General features: G+C 40.0%; 1 protein-coding gene across 1 annotated transcript in view; it reads right to left on the reverse strand.

Moving 5' to 3' along the window:
* Positions 1–1,432: 1,432 nt before the first annotated feature.
* KIZ (kizuna centrosomal protein) overlaps positions 1,433–21,529 on the reverse strand; it is a gene marked incomplete at its 5' end in the record, with an annotated part of 94,747 nt that continues 74,650 nt past the window's right edge. The window contains 2 exons of the mRNA XM_053663528.1: positions 1,433–2,214; positions 4,213–4,256. Of these exons, the coding sequence (XP_053519503.1) occupies positions 2,111–2,214; positions 4,213–4,256 (148 nt within the window). The remainder of the gene's footprint in view (positions 2,215–4,212; positions 4,257–21,529) is intronic.

The raw sequence follows: 21,529 nt of genomic DNA on the forward strand, positions 1-21,529 counted from the left end.
TGTTTTAAACCTGGTAAGATTTAGAATTGAATTAGAAATGTCTAAGAAAAGAATTTATATGCATAGACAAAGTCTTGAAGGGTATCACCAAAATGTCAATGATTATTGTTGGATTTTTGTGTGTACTGAATAATTTTAGATTTACAGAAAAGTTGCAAAGGTAAAACCCAGTGTTTTACCTGTTTTTTTCACTGTTTCCTAAGGTTACATTTCTCTAATCTCATATATCATGGTACATTTGTCAAAACTAAGAAACTAGTACATTATTAACTAAATTCTAGACTTTATTTGAATTTCACCATATTTTCCATTAATGTCCCTTTTATTTTTAAAGAAGCCAACCTAGGATCTCACATTTTACTTGGATGTCACACCTCTTGTCTTCTCTGGTCTGTGACAGTTTCTGTCATTCCCTTTTCATGACCTTGCCAGTTTTGAGGAAAATGGGCCAAGCGTTTAGTCGAATGTCCTTCAATTTGAGTTATTATTTTTTTTCATGATTAGATTGAAGTTATGAGTTTTTGGAAAAAAACACCACAGATATGAGGTGCCCTTTTTATTGCAGAATATTGAGAGTACCTTACATGGCCTTAACCATAACCTGGTGATATTTACCTTAATCACATGGTTAAGGTGCTGTCAGCCAGCTTTCTCCATTGTAATGTTACCATTTGTCCCTATTCTGTGGAAGAAAGTTACTAAGTCCAGACAACAGTAAAGGGGTACTGGGGAAAGATTTAAGCTCCTTTCCCTGGGTCAGATTGTTGGAAGAAACTTAGTTCATCTACTATTTTCCAGATGTGATATAGTAACCCTCAGAGAAATGCTTTAGGACACTGTGCTTGCTGCCCTGAGACCCCCCCCCCCACCCACTGGGCTTCACAGTGGAGTAGGGAGACTGGGAAATTTCCCTGCTAACTGGTTCCCATTTGAGGAATAGCCAGACTGCTTTCTAAAGTTACTGCACCAGTTTACATTTTTATCGGCAGTGTATGTGTGGATTTTTCCATATCTTCACGACCACTTGCATTGTTTTTTTTTTTTTTCTAGCCATTCCAGTGGGTCTAAAGATACCTAATAGTATCTCACTGTGGTTTGATTTGCATTTCTCTGATGCCTAATGCCAAGCATCTTTTCATTCGCCTCTTGGCCATTTCTGTATCATCTTTGAAGCAATGCCTATTCAGAACCTTACTTTACATTTTTTTGTCATTTTATTATTAGTTATGATTTCTCTATATATTCTGGATACAAATCTCTTTGATTTTGCATAAAAATGATTTGCAAATATTTTCTCCCATTCTGTTCACTTTCTTGATGGTGTCATTTGCAGTAACTAAGTTTTAATTTTGGTAAAGTCTAACTTACCAAGTTTTTTCTGTTGTTATTGCTTTTGGTGTCATATCTAATAAACCATCGTCTAATGCAAGGTCACAAAGATTTATATCTGTTTTCTTCTAAGAGTTCTATACTCTTGCATTTAGGTCCTTGACCCATTTTGAGTTAATTTTTGTATACAGTGTGAGGCAGGGATCCAACTTCATCCCCTTGCATAAAACTATCCTGTTGTCCCAGCATCATTTATTGAAAAGACCATACTTTCCTCCACTGTTGAAAATTAATTGATCATAAATGTGAGCATTTGTCTTTGCATTACCGATTACAGATTATCTACAAATAAATAGTTCATTGACTTATATATCTGTGCCAGTACCACACTGTCTTAATTACTGAAGTTTTTTAACAAGTTTCAAAATTGGAACATGTGAGTACTTCAACTTCGTTTTTATTTTTCAGGATTGTTTTGGCAATTCTGGGTCCCTTGAATTTCTATATGAATTTTTTAGGATCAGCTCATTAGTTTCAACAAAGAAAACAATTTGAATTTTGATGGGCATTGCATTCATCACTTTGCTTTTTGATAACACTGAAAAATGAATATACTAGTTCATAATTATGTCACAAAATTTCACTGGAATAGCAATAGGGTCCCAAGTTTTCATATTAAACAATTAGAAAACTTAAAAGGATATGTTTATTGTGGAAATCACATAGGAAGACAGGGTTTCAACTTATTTAAAGACCTTATTTCAACAACTGTTATAGCTTATTAGTCATAAAAATCATCAAAATCATCAGTGGATGTGTTATGGTTTCTAGGACGTAGAGCAGCTTCAATTTCTGAGTTACTGTCATCAGACTCACTCCAGAAGGCTGGAAGAAAAAACCAGACAACTATTTAATATCTTTGTACTCTGATTAGCCCATTTTAATCAGATGGACAGGTTAATTGGGGCACTAGTCTGCAAAAGGCATACTAAGGACACCATATGATGTATCTGAGAAGATATACCTGGAATGCATATCAGTACTGCACAAATTTACATATTTCACAATGTGTTCTATATGTTGTTATGGAAAACACTTTTCAGAATACTTTTCCCCTCTGTTATGTCCAACTCTTTACTGTAGGATTGGGATTAAAATCAGGATTAACACAGAAAAAGAGTTATCTGGGTGTTCTATCAGGTCTGATATCACCTCATTCAGCTGCCTCTCTACCTTGATCTCCCTCTGTTCTTCACAGAGCAGAGAGGAAAAGGGAAGACATGGTGGAGGAACAGTAGTGAGGTTTACACTGACACAAAAGTTTGGGTGCATGTGGTTTATTTGGGAGGTAATCCTGGGGATGATGGAGGTTGGGGAGACTGGGAAAGTGACACAGGGAAGAGAGGAAGCCACAGAGGGTGCTGATGAACAGGTCTTGCAGTGGTGATACCTGGGGCTCAGTCCTGCAGGAGGCCCTCTGAGAGACTGCAAAACTCTTCAAATTATTCCAAAGAAGAATAAGAACGTGAGGTTATTTCCATCTCTCATTGGATGAGGGATGTTCTCAACCAGGCTATCAACTCCCTGGAATTTTGGGTGCCCTGGAAAGGAGCTTTCTCACAGGAGCTTTATCTACTCCTGTGGCCTGATAAAACCCTCAGGTGGACATACACAGCTGTCTGATAAAGAAGGCTAAGGGTGTGTCAATGAACTACGTTGAGATGACTTCTAAATCGATCAGATGGGATGTGGTGAGGCCTAATGTCTGCTGGTGACAATCTCCACAACTACCAATATCTACATGGCACAACTCAACAGCTCTCTGATGACTTCCTACATATGATCCCATTTCACCAACCTAGTAATCCTTCCACCAACCTAGTAAGCTAAGTATTAATGTCTCTGTTTTACTGATCAAATAGAGGCTGCAAGAGGTTAAGTAACTGGCCATAATCAATGTTAGTTGGTGGTCAAGCCAGGAGTCCCACCCAGATTGTCTGATAACTCCATGTTCTCAATTATAACTCACTGAAAATGGGTTTAAGGAGACAGGAGTAGAGAGAGTTCAAGCTCAGCAGGGAATATGCCGCAGTATTAGTGTGAAAGGAGGGTTAGATTCTCCTTGTAAGATGGGTGTTGAAGGATGAATAGGAGCTCGCTAGGCTGAGGAAAAGAAAAAGGAACATTACAGAGGAGGAATAACATGAGCAAAGGCACAGAGGTACAAAGTGATGTATCTTGAAAAAGCTAGTTGTGACTAGACTCAAAGAGGGCAAGATTTTGGGGAGACCTGGGCTGGAGACTAGGGATGGGGCCAGGCCACAAAGGGAGAACTTCATACCCACTTCCAGTAGGTAGTGGGAAGGCATTGGCAACTCTTAATCAGGAAGGTAAGAAGGTTAAATGAGGCTTTAGATGCTGGTAGGCAGCTGGAGGACAGTGAAGATTTGGGGAGGGGTTGAATTTGAAGAAACCAGTTGAGTCTCCTGAAAGAACTCTGTTGTGTCTTCAGCAGTGGGCATTTGTGGGGTATCAGCAGTGAGGATGGGGACAGAGGCAAGAAACATTTCAAAGGTAGAAAAATATAATGTGTTGGTAATCAATTATATGTGGAGCTCAGGATCCCCTGCATATTCATACTTGCAAATTAAAATGCTATGTGACTGTGAGGTCACAGTCACCGCTGTGTTCTCAGGTCACAGCCCTGTCACTGAAGTTCTCCAATCCCCTCAGAGACAGTATCTCCCCAGAAAGAGCTGCAGGGCTGCCTTTCTGATCACAGGCATGCTTCACATCCCTTACACACAAAAATAAATGCATTTCACAAAAAAATTCCTTTGGTCAAAACACAAAATGAAAATCGATCTCACTTATTTCTCTTACCTTTAGATTTTGAGTTGGTAGGTAGTTTCTTTTTGTTTTCATGCCTGTAATATAAAGAAATAATCTAAGTTCTAAAACAAGATAACCAGACTAATATTTTTACAATTAGCATCTTAGGAAGAAACATATTGTTCACTGAAAGGCCAGAAAATTTACATTTTCTCCCCAACATTTAGAAGCAAAAAAAGAGATGGTGGTAGAGCAGAAGAATTTGGCTCACATTACTTCCCTGAACCAAACTGAAAATAAAAACAAAGAGGAGAGCATCTACTTGAAATAAACAACTGAAGACTACCTGAAGAGGAGACACTTAACTAAAGATGGGTAGAAAATACCTGAGACAGACAGAAAGGGCAGGGATATGAAAGGGGCCAGCACTGCTTTCAGGGCAGCAGGCCAAGTACGCAGCAGGCTGTGGGAGCTTCTCCCTGAGAGGAGCCAGGACACACCTCCATACCACAACTGCCATTTTTTTTTTTTGAGAAGAGCAAGCCCTTCCCTGGAGAAAAACAACTACCCTATACTCTGGGCAACAGCTCATCCCAACCCCTGGAGCCCTCCTAGCCCAATCCTTAGAATCGTGCTCACCCAACCTTGCATCCTTTTTAAAACATTATTTTTCTTTTAATTTTTTTCTTTCTTGCTATCCCCCAGTCTGCCTCTTATTCCCTCCTGAGGAGATAGAAACATAGGCTCACTCAAGAATACTAGAGACTGGCTTTAGAGCACGGCCATCCCCTGCACTTTCCTGGGAACCAATGCAGATGGATGCTTCCCCATCATGAGAGAGCCTAGCAATGCCCTCCTGTTTTCTGGCAGACCCAAACTCTGGGTCCTGTAGGCCCCACCAGCTCTTTTACTGGGGCTTTGATTTAATGAGTTCAGGGAAATAATCCTGGACAGAGTCAGACAGGTGACATGTGGCATGGAGATGAGGGAACACACTGACCACTTTCACTGAAGTCTGAATTGCATCTCCCATGGGAGATCCAGAGGTACCATCCTCCCAATTCTACCAGAAGCCCTCTCGGAAACAGACGGGTCAGTGGCTAGACTAAGGCTAATGGCAGAACCACAGGCAGAGGCAGGTGGAAGAGGTTCTGTGGTGCCTTCAGTCATTAATTGAGCCACCCCTGTGCTGATAAAAACCCAGCCCCACTGAGGAGTGAGGCCCATCCTGGAGGCAGCCAACACAGAAGGAGACAGCTACAAACCATGGATCACTTGTAGCTTTGAACAGGCTGCCTAGAACTAGATGTGGACAGCATCTGACATTGGCTTACACCAGCAACAGACATTATCAGAGTTGTATCCAGAGGGAGAACCCAGCAGGCAACCCCTAAACTCCGCTGAGATGAATTCTACTTCATTCTTATTCCTTATTTTCATTTATTCTTTCACACAACTTTTCATCACTTTATCTTTTTCAATTTTTTTTCATTTTTCACATTTTTTTCTTTCAAACATCATATTTTATTCTCCCTTTTTCTTACTCCATTTTGCCTTCTTCCTTCCTTCTCTTTTTTATTTTTTCCTTTTCTTTGACCTTTTGGGTGATTCTGTGCTCCTATTCCTTACTCTTACTGTTTCTCTTCTCTCTATCCTCTCACAATCGTATTTCTTTCCTATCATCATCTTATATTCTTTTAGTCTTATAATATTCTTATTCTCGTCCCATCATTATTATTCTTTGTACTTTTGTAGTTGATTGTGCAATTGTTGGGGATCATTTTTGATTGTGTGGGTTTTGTTTTCTGTGTTGTTTTGCCATGTTCTGTCAGTATCTGTACAATAGCATAAAAGACATGGTGGGGTATGAGCCTCTCAGTCAGTCAGCAGGAGAGGAGAACCCCACCAACAAAGAGGCCAACAACAATCCCAAATACAACAGAGAGCCACATAAACCACATAAGGGACATTCCTAGAGCATACAGATCAGTAGATCAAGACTACGCTACCGAGTCCCACAGGATGCCTACCACATAAGGTCACCCCATAAAGACAAGTCGAAGAAATCCATCTAATTAATACATAGAAACAAAAGAGCAAAATGGGGAGACAAAGAAACACTCCACCAAAAAGGAGAGGAGGATTCCCCAGGAAAAAGCTAAATGAAATTGAGTCAGACAGTTTATCAACATAGAGTTCAAAGTAATGGTTGTAAGAATACTCAAGGAACTTAGTGTGAGCTACATCAACATGATAAAGGACAGAAACCACAAATAAGAACAAGTTGGAAATGAAGAACATACTAGAAGGAATTCAAAGTAGACTAGATGAAAAAGAGGATCAAATCAGTGATTTGAAAGACAAGGTAGAATAAAAAAACACCCAAGCAAAGCATCAAAAAGAAAAAAACTTCAAATAACAAGAATGGTTTTAGGGAACTTTGAAACAAAATGAAACATAACACTATCACATCATGGGGGTACCAGAGGAAAAGAAAGTGAGCAAGGGTTAGAAAACATGTTTGAAGAAATAATGACAGAAAACTTCCCTAACCTGGTGTAGGAAAAAGTCACACAGTTTTAGGAAGCACAGAGTGTTCCAATCAGGAGAAACCCAAAGAGACCCACCAATGAACATAATTAAAATGGCAAAGTTAAGGACAAAGAAATAATTTTAAAAAGTATTTTATTTATTTATATTTAGAGAGAGGAAAAGGGAGGGGAAAGAGAGGAAGAGAAACATCAATGTGAGAGACATCAACTGTTTCTTCTCACATGCCCCTAGTTAGGGACCTGGCCCACAACCCAGGCATGTATACTGACTGGGAATCAAACTGGTGACCTTCTGATTTGCAGGCTGGGATTCAATCCACTAAGCCACATCAGCCAGAGCTAAAGAGAGAATTTTAAAGTCAGTAGGAGACAAACAGTTATCTACAATGGAGCTCCAATAAGACTGTCAGCTGATTTCTCAACAGAGACACTTCAGGCCAGGAGTGACTGGCATGAAGAATTCAAAGTAATGAAAAGCAAGTGTCTACAAGCACAATTACTTTATCCAGCAAGGCTACCATTTAAAATTGAAGGCCAAATAAAAAGCATGTTATTAAATAATGAATGGATAATTGATGAGATCAAGGAAGAAATCAAAAAGTACTTGGAAACAAATGAAAATGAATATACATCAACCCAAAACCTATGGGACACAGTGACAGCAGTCCTGAAAGTGAAGTTCATAGCATCACAGGCATCAAGAAGACAGTGAATTCTAGTCAAGATAGAGGTGTAGGTAAACATGCTTTGCCTCCTCGCACAACTACAGCAAAAATTACAACTAGACTACAAAACACATTATCACCCCAAACTGTCAGAAAATTGAGCTGTCTGCAAGTTTGACAACCAAGGACTTAAAGAAGCCACATTCATTCAGGCAGGTAGGAGGTGTGCAGACAGGGAAGCATGGAGGGGCGTGGAGAGATGGAAAGGTATGGAGTGGTAGACAGGCATGGAGAAGTGCAGAGGCATAGAGAAGTGTGGAGACAGGGAGTAGTGCTGAGAGATGTGGAGACACAAGAAGGGCAGTCACATCCACACGTAGTCGACAAAAATTGACTAGATCCCTCTAGAAGGGATACCTCAGAGCAAGGGATCCCAGCCCAAGACCAGGCCACCAAGCCCAGGGTTCCAGCACCAGGAAGATAAGTCCCCATTACTTCTGGCTGTAAAAGCTGGGGGAAGAGGAGTTGTGGTAGCAAAAGACACAGTGGGATTTTTGAGAGACTCCTCTTAAAGGGCCTGCAACAGACTAAGGACTCATGCAGACTCACCCCATCTAGGACTCTGTGCCAGGGCAAAGCTATAAGGGCACCAGTAGCACATGGGGAGAAATTTAAATGACTGGCAACAGGGCAAGTGTCAGAAGACAGCTTCCTCCTAGGCAAAACTCCAGAGGCCAGGCAGTAGCACTGTTCCTTCTCCAAGTCCTCCCCCACACATAATCAAGAAGCACTGACATGGGTTGCCCTCTCCTGGCAACTGACTCCCTAAGGCTCCGCCTCATGTAACTTACAGTTATGCTTTTCTACAATAGGCCACACTACTAAGACAGGGAGTCAAAGCAGACCTACTTAGTACACAGAAACAAAAAAAGGGAGGCTGCCAAAATTGAGGAGACAGAGAAATATTGCCCAAATGAAAGAGTAGAACAAAACTCCAGAAAAAGAACTAAAAAAAATGAAGATAAGCAACCTATCAGGTACAGAATTCAAAACACTGGTTATTAGGATGCTCAAGGAACTCATCTCATCGGGCAATTCAACAGTGTATAAAACACCCAGGCAGATATCATGATTACATTAAGTGAAATAAAGAAAAATCTATAGGGAACCAGCAATGGAGAGGATGAAGATGAGAATCAAATTAACTATTTGGAACATAAAGAAGAGAAAAGCATTCAATCAGAATAGCAAGAGAAAAAAGAATTAAAGGAAAAAAGAAAACAAGGAGAGGCTAAGGATCCTCCAGGACATCTTTAAATGTACCAACATCTGAATCATAGGGGTGCCAAGAGGAGAAGAAGAGGAGCAAGAAATTGAAAACTTATTGAAAAACTAATGAAAGAGGCCTTGGCTGGTATAGCTCAGTGGATTGAGGATGGGCCTGTGAAGCAAAGGGTTGCTGGTTCGATTCCCAGTCAGGGCAGATGCCTGGGTTGCAGGCCAGGTCCCCAGTAGGGGGACACATGAGAGGCAACCACACATTGATGTTTCTCCCCCACTCTTTCTCCTTCCCTTCCCCTTTCTCTAAAAATAAATTTTAAAAATATTTTTTAAAAATGATGAAAGAAAACTTCCCTAATTTGGTGAAGGAACCAGACATACAAGTCCAGGAAGCAAAGAGAGTCCCAAACAAGATGGACCCAAACAGGTCCACACCAAGATACATCATAATTAAAATGCCAAAGGTCAAAGATAAAGAGAGAATCTTAAAAACAGCCAGAGAAAAGCAGAGAGTTACCTATGAAGGCAGTCCCATAAGACTGTCAGCTGATTTTTGAAAAGAAACTTTGCAGGCTGGAAGGGATTGACAAGAAGTATTTAAAGTGATGAAAAGCAAGGGCCTATAACCTAGATTACTCTATCAAGTGAAGCTATCATTTAGAGTTGAAGGGCACATAAAGTGCTTCCCAGACAAGGTAAAACTAAAGGAGTTCATCATCACCAACCCATTATTATTATATGAAATGCTAACAAGATTTAAATAAAAAAGATCAAAGCTATGAATATTAACATGGCAAAAAATCACAGCTATCAATAATTGAGTCTAAATAACAAACTAAACAAATAAGCAGAACAGGAACAGACTCACAGAAATGGAGATCACATGGAGAGTTATCAGTGGGGAGGGAGAGAGAAGAGAATGGGAGGTACAGGGAATAAGGCATATAATGGTAGGTACAAACTAGACAGGGGGACATTAATAACAATGTAGGAAATGGCGTAGCTAAAGAACTTACATGCATGACCCATAGACATGAACTGTGAATGGTGGATTTCTGGAGGGAATGGGGGTGGTGGGTGGAGAGAGGCAAAAGGTGAAAAATTGGGGCAACTGTAACAGCATAATCAATAAAGATATTTTTAAAAAGAAGATAGAAAAATCTCAAATGAACAATCTAACCCTGTACCTAAAAGAACTAGAAAAAAGAAACAATATCAAACAAAGCCCAAAGTAAGTAGAAGGAAAGAAATAATCAAATGAGAGTGGAAATAATCAAGATGAGAATGGCAATAAATGAGAGTAAGGAAACAGAGACTAACAAACAATTCAGAAGGTCAATGAATCTAGGAGCTGGTTCTTTGAAAAGATAAACAAAATTGATAAACCTTTAATAAGACTTATGAAGAAAAAAAGAAAAAGGACCCACATTAATAAAATCAGAAATGAAAGAGGGACAACGACAACGGATACCACAGAAATACCGAGGGTTGTAAGACAAAAGTACTATGAATGACTATATGACATGAAATTGAACACTCTGGATAAAATGGATTAATTTCTAGAATTATAAAATCTCCCAAAACTGAATCAAGAAGAAACAGAAAACCTAAATAGACCAGTAACTAGTGAAAGTGAAGCAGTAGTCAAAATCTCCCAGTAAACAAATATCTTGGACCAGATGGCTTCACAGGCAAATTTTACCAAACATTCAAAGAACTAACACCTTTCCTATTCAAAAAAGTCAAGAAGAGGGAAGGTTGCCAAACTCTTTTTACAAGGTCAGTGTTATCCTAATTCCAAAACCAGGTAAAGGCCCAACAAAGAAATAAAACCATAGCCCAATATCCCTGATGAACATTGATGCTAAAATCCTCAATAAAGTATTAGCAAACCTGATCCAGGAATACATTGAAAAGATTGTACACTATGATCAAGTGGGATTTATCCCATGGATGTAAGGTTTGTAAAATGTTTGCAAATCAGTAAATGTGATACATCACATAAACAAAATGAATGATAAAAATAATATGATCAGGGGGTTCAAAGATGGCTGCAGAGCAGCTGGAAGCTCTGTCCACTTGCTCCCAACCCTGGACCAGTCTTACAGCTAAACCACAGAGCAATCAACTCAAAAATCCAACTGAGCGTGAGTGTGTGTGAGTGAATGTGTGTGGGGAGCAGTGTTTGGGGTATGTGTACAAGTGTTCAAGTGCTTGTCCACTTATAAGAGCAATCAGGGGTGTGAAGCCCAGGCTCCTCTTGCAGAGTCACTGCCATAGCTGCTGCAGCTGTCTCAGCCACCACTCAGCCTAGCACTTCTAGCTGCGCAGACTTGAAGCAGGAAACATTTTGTGCAATTTGCAATACCCTCCTTGGGAAGAAGCTGTCAGAGCAGCGGTGCCTGGCAACTGGACTTTTTTCTGTGATCTTCACCCCTATTGGGCCACGCCACACACTCCACTGCCATCCAGAGCTAGGGTCCTGTGGACTACGGTACTTGCCATGGAAGGGGCTATAGTTTTTTTGCCCTGGGCACTGCTGGAAGCACAAATGGGACAGAGTCTGACTGGGGATGCTGCAGACAGGTTGGGAACTGGGAACAGAGAAAGTCGGCCAGGGTGGCACTGGTGGCAGAGACCATGGTGGGAGTGCTGCAGGGGGAGTACCGTGGCCAGAATCCAACGCTGAGTCTCACTGGAGAGAGCAGCACAAGCACCCCACCACCATCCACTCTTCTAGTTTTGCTATTGGACTCCTCTCTTCCCTTCCCCACCCCATTAAGATGATATGAGATTTAAAGGAAGACAATGCACACAGGATATATTCTATTGATTTGGGAGAGAGTGGGAGAGGCATTGGTGTGAGAAAGAAGAGTTGATAGATGGCCTCCTGTACATGCCCCAACCAGGGATCCAAGCCATACCTAGAAGCCCTCTTAAGGCAAAGGCAGACATGGCAGCAGTTGAGCCCCTTAGTCAGCCAAATGGAGGAAAGTTCCCATCAACAGATGAGCCAATGAAAATTTAGGTCCTAAATGAAACAGAAGAGTCCACATAATCCACACAAAAGACATTCCTAGAGTACCCAGATCAGGAGATCAAGGAGTCTGACTGTGGGGGCTCTCTGCTCTGGGGAGAGATGAAAACCACTGGAGACTAATTTACCATCTCTTTTTTTTTTCATAAAGGAGAAAAACACAGGTTGTATGTTTGTAGCTACCCACCTTGGGCCCTAGTGAAAGGAGGGTGGCACAGACTGGAGTTGCTCGAGGAGAGTCTGGAGTGGGATGCACAGGGGGAGTCTTGAGAGAGCAACTGTGGGATTTGGGGGGCCTGAATATACCTGGGCTACACAGCCCAGCCATCTTTCTTGACCTCTCCCAGGGGAAAATCATTATCTTTCCTTGCACCTGACACAGGAAATCCAGGAATCACAGCCCCCTGTTTCCAGCAGAAGCTCTCTAAGAAATATGTCTTCAACTAGTATTAGATTGATATAGGCCAGCAGGCAGGCAGAGGAGGTTCCTGTGGCAACATGGCACACTTGCTGATACACCCCTGGATCCAGTGCTAATAAAAACCAGCTTTCAGAGCACCTTGGCCCACCCTAGGAGCAGCCAAGCCTGGAGGAATCAGCCACAAACTGGATCACTAGTGATTCTGAAAAGATGGCCAAGGACCAGTTTTAGACAGCACCTGACACTGGCTTACACCAGACTCAGACATCAGAGCATATCCAACAAGAGAAACCAAAAGGCCAGATCCAAACTGTGCTGAGACAAATACACTTGGCTATTTTGTGATCTTAGCTATTTTTTCTTTTTCATAGCCTTTATCTTTAAATCTTTAAAAAATTTGGTGCTCTAACTTTAGCAGTTCTCTTCCCCTTTCTCTGCTCATAATCACTTTTCTTTTCTCTGGTCTCCTCATATTCTCTTGCCTTTTCCCATTTCTCTGCTACTCCATTTCTCTTTCCTTTTTCAATATTATTTGCTCTCTTGTTGTTGATATTGCTGTGGGAATCAGGGACAGGTGGTTTTGGTGTTATTTTTGTGTTGTTTCACTTTGTTCTGCCAGCACCTATACAACAGCATGCAATAGCTGGTGGAGGGTCAGCCTATTAGTCAGCCAGATGAGAGGGTGACTAATGAATGGGCCAATAGCAATCAGGACCCACATACAGTGGAAGAGTCCACATAATCCACACAGAGAACATTCTTAGAGCATACAGGTCAGGAAATCACGAAGTCTGCACCCTGGGGCACGCAGAATGCCTAACACACAAGGCCACTCCACAAGACAGGGAGTCAAAGCAACTCAATGTAATACATAGTAACAAACACAAAGAGACAGCTAAAATGGAGAGACAAAGAAACAACCCCCAGAAGAAAAAAAAAAGGAGGAATCTCCAGAAAAGAGCTAAGAAATTGATGCAAGCACTTTATCAAACATACAGTTCAAAGTAATGGTAATATGGATAACAAGGAACTTAGAATTACAAGGATCTTAGTGGGACCTACATCAACTTGAAAAAAGACACAGGAACTTTTAATAAAAACAAGATGGAAATGAAGAATGCAGCATCTGAAATGAAGAACACACTAGAAGGAACTAAGATCAGGCTAGGAGAAGCAGAGGAACAAATCATGGAACTGGAAGACAAGGTAGAAAAAAAACCCCCATCAGACAACAAAATGAAAAAAACTCAAAAAGAATGAGAATACACCTGGCTGGTGTAGCTCAGTGGATTGAGCGTGGGCTTGCGAACTAGACAATCGCGGTTCGATTCCCAGTCAGGGCATATACCGGGTTTCAGGCCGGTTCCCTCCAGGCCAGTTCCCAGCAGCGGACACACGAAGGCAACCATACACTGATGTTTCTCTCCCTCTCTCCCTCCCTTCCCCTCTACAGATAAATAAATAAAATCTTTAAAAAAATGAGAATAGTTTAAGGGAGCTTTGGGACAACATGAAATGTAATAATATTCACATAGTAGGGATCCCAGAAGGATAATAAAAGGAACTAGGATAGGAAACCTGTTTGAAAAAAATAATAACAGAAAACTTCCCTAACTTGGTGAGGGAAAATGTCATGCAATTCCAGGAAGCACAGAGTGTCCTAATCAAGATGAACACAAAGAGTCCTACTCCTTTTTGCCATTACAATAAAAAATGACAAAATTTACAGACAAAAGAAGAATCTTAAAGGCAGCAAGGGAGAAACAGCTAGTAACATACAAAGGAGCTCTGAAAAGGCCATCAACTGATTCCTCAAGCAGAAATACTACAAGACAGAAAGGACTGGCCTGACATATCCCAAGTAATGAAAAGCAAGGACCTGAAACCAAGACTACCTAACCAGCAAGCCTCTCATTTAAAATGGAAGGTGAAATAAAGAGTTTCCCAAACAAAAGAAGGCTAAAAGAGTACATCTCCACCAAGCCAGCACTACAAGAGATGCTAAAAGGGACTGCTTTAGGAAAAGAAAGAGAGAGAAGGGGGGAACACTGGTACAAAGGTGAAAAATGGCAATGTATAAATTCCTCAATAATAAACTTAAATGTAAATGGACTAAATGTTCCAATCAAAAGATACAGGATAGCAGAATAGATAATAAAACATAACCTGCATATGTGCTGTCTACAACAGACCAACCTCAGAACAAAAGATATACACAAGCTGAAAGTGAAGGGATGGAAAAAAATGTTGCATGCAAATGGATGTGAAAAAAGTGCGGTTAGCAATGTTTATATCAGAAGCCTTAACAAATTCAGGAAAATTGAAATAGACTTAAAATAAAGGCCATGACAAGAGACAAAGAGGGCCACTACATGATACCTAAGGGAGTAGTCCAGCAAGAGAATATAACTAACTCTTGTAAACATGTATGTACCCAATATAGGTCCATCTAAGTATATAAAGAAAATATTGAAGGACTTTAAGAAAGAGATATACAGCAATACAGTCATTGTAGCGGATTGTCACCAATGAATAGATCTTCCAAGCAAAACATCAGTAAAAATATTGCAGAATTGAACGACATTCTAGGTCGAATGCATGGAATTGATATTTATAGAATACTTTACCCCAAAGTAGCAAAATACATATTCTTCTCAAATGAACTAGGATCATTCCCAAAGTTAGACCACAGAATAGGGTAGCCTCAACAAATTTAAGAAAATTGAAAACATACCAAACATCTTCTTGGATAACAATGGTTTGAACCTGGAGACCAACTTTGCAAAAACTCAAAAACATTCAAATACACGGAGGCTGAATAACATGTTATTAAATAATGAATGCGGTAACAGTGAGATCAAGGAAGAAATTAAAAAAAATCTGCAAACAAATGAAATGAAGACACAGCTGAAAACCTATGGGATACATTGAAGGCAGTCCTGACCAGGAAGTTCATAGCAATTCAGACCTATCTAAAGAAAATAGAAAAATCTCAAATAAACAACCTAATCCTACATCTAAAATAACTAGAAAAACAACAAGAAACAAAGCCCAAAGCAAACAGAAGGAAGGAAATAAGATCAGAGCTGAATTAAATTACATAGAGACTAAAAAACAATTCAAAGGATGATGAAACTAGGAGGTGGTTCTTTGAAAAGATAAACAAAATTGACGAACTGTTAACCAGACCCTTCAAAAAAAAAAAAAAAAAAGGAGAGAGATAGAGAGAGGTCCCCCCAAACCAAAAAATAAATAAAATCAGAAATGAAAGAGAAGTAACAACAGATACTACAGAAATACAAAGGATTGTAAGAAATTATAAAAAAACTACATGCCTAGAAATTGGACAACCTGGGTAAAATGGATGAATTTCTAGAAATGCATGGAATGCATGGATCACTGTTACCACATTCATTATTTAATAAAATCTTCCAAATCTGAATCAGGAAGAAGCAGAAAACCTAAATAGCCCAATAGCGACTAGTGGAACTGAAGCAGTAATAAAAAAACTACTGACACACAAAATCCCTGGTCCAGATAGCTTCACAGGCAAATTATATCAAACATTCAAGGAAGAACTAACACTTCTCTTTCTCAAACTATTTCCAAAAATTCAAGAAGAGGGGGTGCACCCAAACTCTTTTTATGAGGCCAGTATTATCTTAATCCCCAAATGAGGAAAAGACACAACAAAGAAAGAAAATTAGAGACCAATATCTCTGATGAACATAGATGCTAAAATTCTCAACAAAATACTAGCAAACCAAATCCAAAAATACATTTAAAAGATCATACACCATGTTCAAGTGGGATTTATTTCAGGGATTCAAGGATGGTACAATATTCACAAATCAATAAATGTGATATATCACAAAAAAAGTGAAAGACAAAATCACGTGATTATATCAATAGATGCAGAAAAAGCATTTGATAAAATCCAGGACCCATTTATGATAAAAACACTCAGCAAAATGGGAATGCAGGGAGCATATCTAACATAATAAAGGCCATAAATGAAAAAGCTACTACCAATATCATACTCAATGGGCAAAATCTAAAAGCTTTTCCCTTAAGATCAGGAAAAAGTCCAGGGTTCTTCCTTTCACCTATCTTATTCAACATAGTACTGGAGGTCCTAGCCATAGCAATCAGACAAGAAGAAGAAATAAAAAGCATCGAAACTGGAAAGGAAGAAGTAAAACTGTCAATTTTTCCAGATGACATGATAGTGTACGTAGAAAACCCTATAGGCTCCACCAGAAAAATACTCAACCTAACAACTGAATTGGGCAAAGCAGTAGGATACAAAATCAATATTCAGAAATCAATGACAATTTTGTACACCAACAATGAACTACCAGAGGGAAAAACTAAGGTAATAATCCCATTTACTACTACAATAAAAAAATATGAGATACCTAGGAATAAATTAAACCAAGGAGGTAAAAGACCTTACTTGGAATAATATAGAACACTGAAGAAAGAAACTGAGGAAGATACAAATAAATGGAAGCATATACCCTATTCTTGGACTGGAAGAATGACCATCATTAATAATTTATATGGAACAAAAAGACCCCCAAATAGCCACAGCAATCTTGAGAAAGAAGAACAAAGTTGAATAGGTCACAATACCTGATATAAACCTATGCTACAAGGTCACTATAATCAAAACAGTGGGGTACTGACATAAGAACTGATACACAGATCAGTGAAGCAGAAGAGCCCAGCAATAAACCCATGTGTCTATGGTCAATTAATACTTGACAAAGGGGGCATGAACAAACAATGGAGTCAATACAGTTTCTTCAGTAAATGGTGTTGGTAGAAATGGACTAGTACTTGCAAAAAATGAAACTAGACCACCAGCTTACACTGTATACCAGAATAAACTCAAAATGGATAAAAGGCTGTGATATAAGTCAGTCATGGTATCATAAAAGTCTTAGTGGAAAACATAGGCAGTAAAATTTCAGACATCCCAGGTAGCAGTAATTTTGCTGAGATATTTCCTAGGGCCAGGGAAATACAGGAAAAAATAAACTAATGGAACTACATCAAACTAAAAAGCTTCTGCATGCTAAAGAAACCAGCAACAACACAAAAAGGGAACCAACTGTATGGGAGGACATATTTGCCAATGATACATTGGACAACAGCTTAATCTCCAAAATATATAAAAAAACTTATACAACATAACACCAGGAACACAAACAATCCTATTTTTAAAAAGAGGCAAAGGACCAAAAATAGACACTTCTCCAAGAAGGACATACAGAAGGCCCAGAGACATACAAAAGGATGCTCAGAATCACTAGCCATCACAGAGATGCAAATTAAAACCACAATGAGATATAACCTCACACCTGTCAAAAAGGCTATCATTAATAAATCAACAAACAAGAAATGCTGGCGAGGGTATAGAGAAAAGGGAACCCTAGTGCACTGTTGGTGGGAATACAGACTAGTGCAATTACTCCTGAAAACAGATGGAGTTTCCTCAAAAAATTCAAAATGGAACTGTCTTTTGACCCAGTGATTCCACTGCTGGGAATACAACCAAAGAATTCCAAAACATCAATTCAAAAGAATATATGTACCTCTATGTTCATAGCAGCACTATATACCATAGCCAAATGCTGGAAACAGCCTAATTACCCATCAGTAAATGAGTGAATAAAAAAGCTGTGGTACACTTACACAATGGGCCACTATGTAGCAGTAAAAAAAAAACCAAGTCTTACTTTTAGCAACTGCATTGATAGAACTGGATACTATTATGCTAAGTGAAATAAGTTAGTCAAGGAAAGACAAATACCATATGATCTGACTTACAACTGGAATCTACTGATCAAAATAAACTAATGGGCAAAAGATAATCAAAGGCACAGAAACATGAAACAACTGACAGCTCTAAGAGGGGAAGGGTGAGGGAACTGACTGAAAGAAGGTGGAAGGATTAGACAAAGATCATATATACATCACCAATGGACATGAACAATGTGTGGGGATTGACTGTGGGAATGAGGGAGCAGGCTGGGAGGATGGGGGCAAGGGCAGAAAAATTGGGACAACTGTTACTAGCACAAACAATAAAAAATTCTTTAACTGGGCAGCTACGAGCAAATGGGCAGCTGAAGATGGTGAGGATAATGTTGACACCAAGAAGCAGAAGACCAATTGTTGTGGACAACTCTGCCTGGTTCTAGGAATTGTATCTCTACCCCTTGTGGCTAAGGGCAAGGGACAACCTTTGGAATGTGAGCTGCAGGAGACAAAGCTTGTCTCTGGTAGCAAATGATGCCTCAGTTTCCTCTCCCTGCCCCCGAAGCTTGGTGGGAAGTCAATGACAGGAAAGACCCCTCCCAGCAGGGGGGCAACCTTAACCAGACTCCATCACTTGGGAGGCCTTCATGGAAGGACTCGGTGGGGGGAGGGGGCTGCAACAAAGAGGGAGCAATGGACTCTCACCTCCTGGCTTTGACAAAGCCGGAGTCCCCATGTTCTCTGGGAGAGGCGCTTCCTGGCTCTAATCCCCTTAAGCCTGAACACCTGGTGGGGAGAGGCGCAGCTCCCTGCCTTGCTAGAGCGTGCCCTGGGGAAAAATCTGGCATCACAAAGACTTGCTGATAAACCTGTGAAATCTGCTCTGCTAAGAGTGCTTTCATTCATATGATAAGGGTTCGAGCAAGAAACCCTAAAACTCTGTTCCTGACAGACTCTGACTCATAGTAAGCCCTCAGGTTTCTTTAAAATGTTATCTACTGTTTGATCCTTCCTGCCCAGTATTCCTGTGTATTACAACCCCATAAAAGGCCCTGGAGGAGGGGGCTTGAGGCCTTTTCCCCCAGAGAAACTGGCCACTGCTCACGGCCTTTTTCCTTTGGGAAAGTGGCCACTTCTTCTCCCCAAGCAGATCACATCATGTCTCAGTCATATTTACTCTCATCTGTGGCACATGGGGGGACTTGGGAAGAAAGTCGACCCACAACCAATGAGGATGACTAGACAGAAAAAAAGGAAAAGTTAATCTTTTTAAAAATTATTTATTTTTTAATTTTCTTGATTATACCTTTACAGTTGTTCTATTTCCCCCCTTCATTCCCCTCCACCTTGCACCCCTCCCCCAACAATCCTCCCTTTAGCTTATGACCACGTGTCTCAAGTTCTTTAGATTCTATATTTCCCATATTATTCTTGCCCTCCCCCTATTTATTTTCTTCCTACTGCCTATACTACTTATTTTCTGTACCTTTTCTCCCCTTCTCCTCCTCCCACTCCCCTGTTGCTAACCCTCCATGTGATCTTCATTTCTATGGTTCCACTCCTGATCTAGCTTTCCTTAGTTTGCTTTTGTTTTAGGTGTGGTTGTTAATAACTGTGAGTTTGCTGTCCTTTCACTGTTCATATTTTTTGTCTTCTTTTTCTTAGATCAGTACCTTTAACATTTCATATAATAAGGACTTAGTGATGATGAACTCCTTGAATTTGATCTTATCTGAGAAGCACTTTATCTGTCCTTCCATTTTAAATGAAAGCTTTGCTGGATAGATCAATCTTGGATGTAGGTCTTTGGATTTCATGAGTTGAAATACTTCTTTCCAGCCCCTTCCTGCCTGGAAGGTCTCTCTTGAGAAATCAGCTGACAGTCTGATGGGAACTCCTTTGTAGGTGACTGTCCCCTTATCTCTTGCTGCTTCTAGGATTCTCTCCTTCATTTTCATCTTGGCTAATGTAATGATGATGTGCCTTGGTGTGTTCCTTCTTGGGTCCATCTTCTTTGGGACTCTCTGAGCTTCCTGGATTTCCTGGAAGTCTACTGCCTTTGCCAGATCACAACCCAGCAACCTGGGCGGCCCCACCCTGGTGAACACCTAAGGCTCTGCTCCTCATACCTAACGGCTGCGAACAGACCAAAACATGGCTCAAGAAGAACTCAAAGCCCCAGAGCCTATAACTCTAAGCGACCAAGAAATAGCCAAACTTTCAGATGCACAGTTCAAAACACTGCTGATCAGGATGCTCACAGAACTGGTTGATTTTAGTCACAAATTAGATGAAAAAATGGAGGCTAAACTAAGTGAAATGAGGCAAAATGCACAGGGAACCAATAGTGATGGAAAGGAAACTGGGACTGAAATCAAGGGAGTGGACCAGAAGAAAGAAAAAAATGACTAAACAGAAAAATATGAAGAAACAAGAATTCAAAAAAATTAGGAGAGACTTAGGAACCTCCAGGACATCTTTAAACGCTCTAACACCCAAATTATAGGGGTACCGGAAGGGGAAGAGGAACAGCCATGAGTGGAAAACTTATTTGAACAAATAATAAAGGAGAATTACCCCAATCTGGCAAAGGAAAAGTTAATCTTTTAAAAAAGGCCATCCACTTCCCATCTGACAATCTAAATGTGATTATCTTTGAGTAGAGAGTCCGTCCCACCTGCCTGTGCACCCACCACTGGCAGAGCCACCCACAGATGACATACACTGTCCTCCACCCAAACAAAACCAAAATTTCCTGCTTTTTAAAAAAAGTACTTTAAAAAGGTAAATTTATTTGTATTTTTTATTTTCATTTTATGTTTTTGTACATGTTGTTAGGGGTCAGCTATTTTTTTTGATCTCAGATGACCAAACCAACCTTTGGAGTGTTCTCTGTCCTACCTCCAACTTTACTTGTGGTGTGACCATGTTCATTATAGTTTCAATGGAGAAAAAAAGACCTTGTAAAAAGGCTAAAACAACAACAACAAAATAATCTTATTCCAAGCATTTCAGTATTTTTTTCTGTGTATCTACTTAACTATACAATAAACAGTTCACTAGTAGGAGATGGTTAAAAAGGCCAAAGATAAAAGATTACTTTTTTACTTTTTTTTAATGAAGTTTCTGTTTATTTATTTACCTTTTTGGCCTGTTTGATGTAGGTAGGAAACACTACTGTCCAACAATAAACTGGAATTTTAAAAAATAAGGAAAAAGAAAATGTCAGGACTTCTATGGCCAGAGGTGTTCGTTGATGCTTTGGTGGGAGGGTCCCGACATCTTCTCTGCTGTCCCTGAATGTTGGTTCTCGGAGGCCTTGTGTGTGCTGTGCGACACTGCACACTTTGCTGTTGCTGGAGAATGAATGCTTGGCAGTGAGGCAGAAGAATGATATCCCTTTAAGTCATTGGAAAACACTAATGTGTACAGCTTTAGCATTTGAGGCAAACTGAAAGAGAAATACCTTAAGTAGGAGTTCAAGATGTTAAAAGGATCAGCTGGCAAGAAGTTAAAATACTTATCTTTGTCAAGTGATACCAATATTTAATAGTTTAACAAAATATTTCAAAATAAACTTTGTTTCCTTAGTTAAACATTTTAACACATGGTAGAGAAAAATGGGAGTATCCTGGAAAACCATTTA

The sequence above is a fragment of the Artibeus jamaicensis genome, unplaced genomic scaffold (assembly GCF_021234435.1).
Source record: "Artibeus jamaicensis isolate MK-2021 breed Jamaican fruit bat unplaced genomic scaffold, CSHL_Jam_final contig_320, whole genome shotgun sequence".
Lineage (NCBI taxonomy): Eukaryota > Metazoa > Chordata > Mammalia > Chiroptera > Phyllostomidae > Artibeus > Artibeus jamaicensis.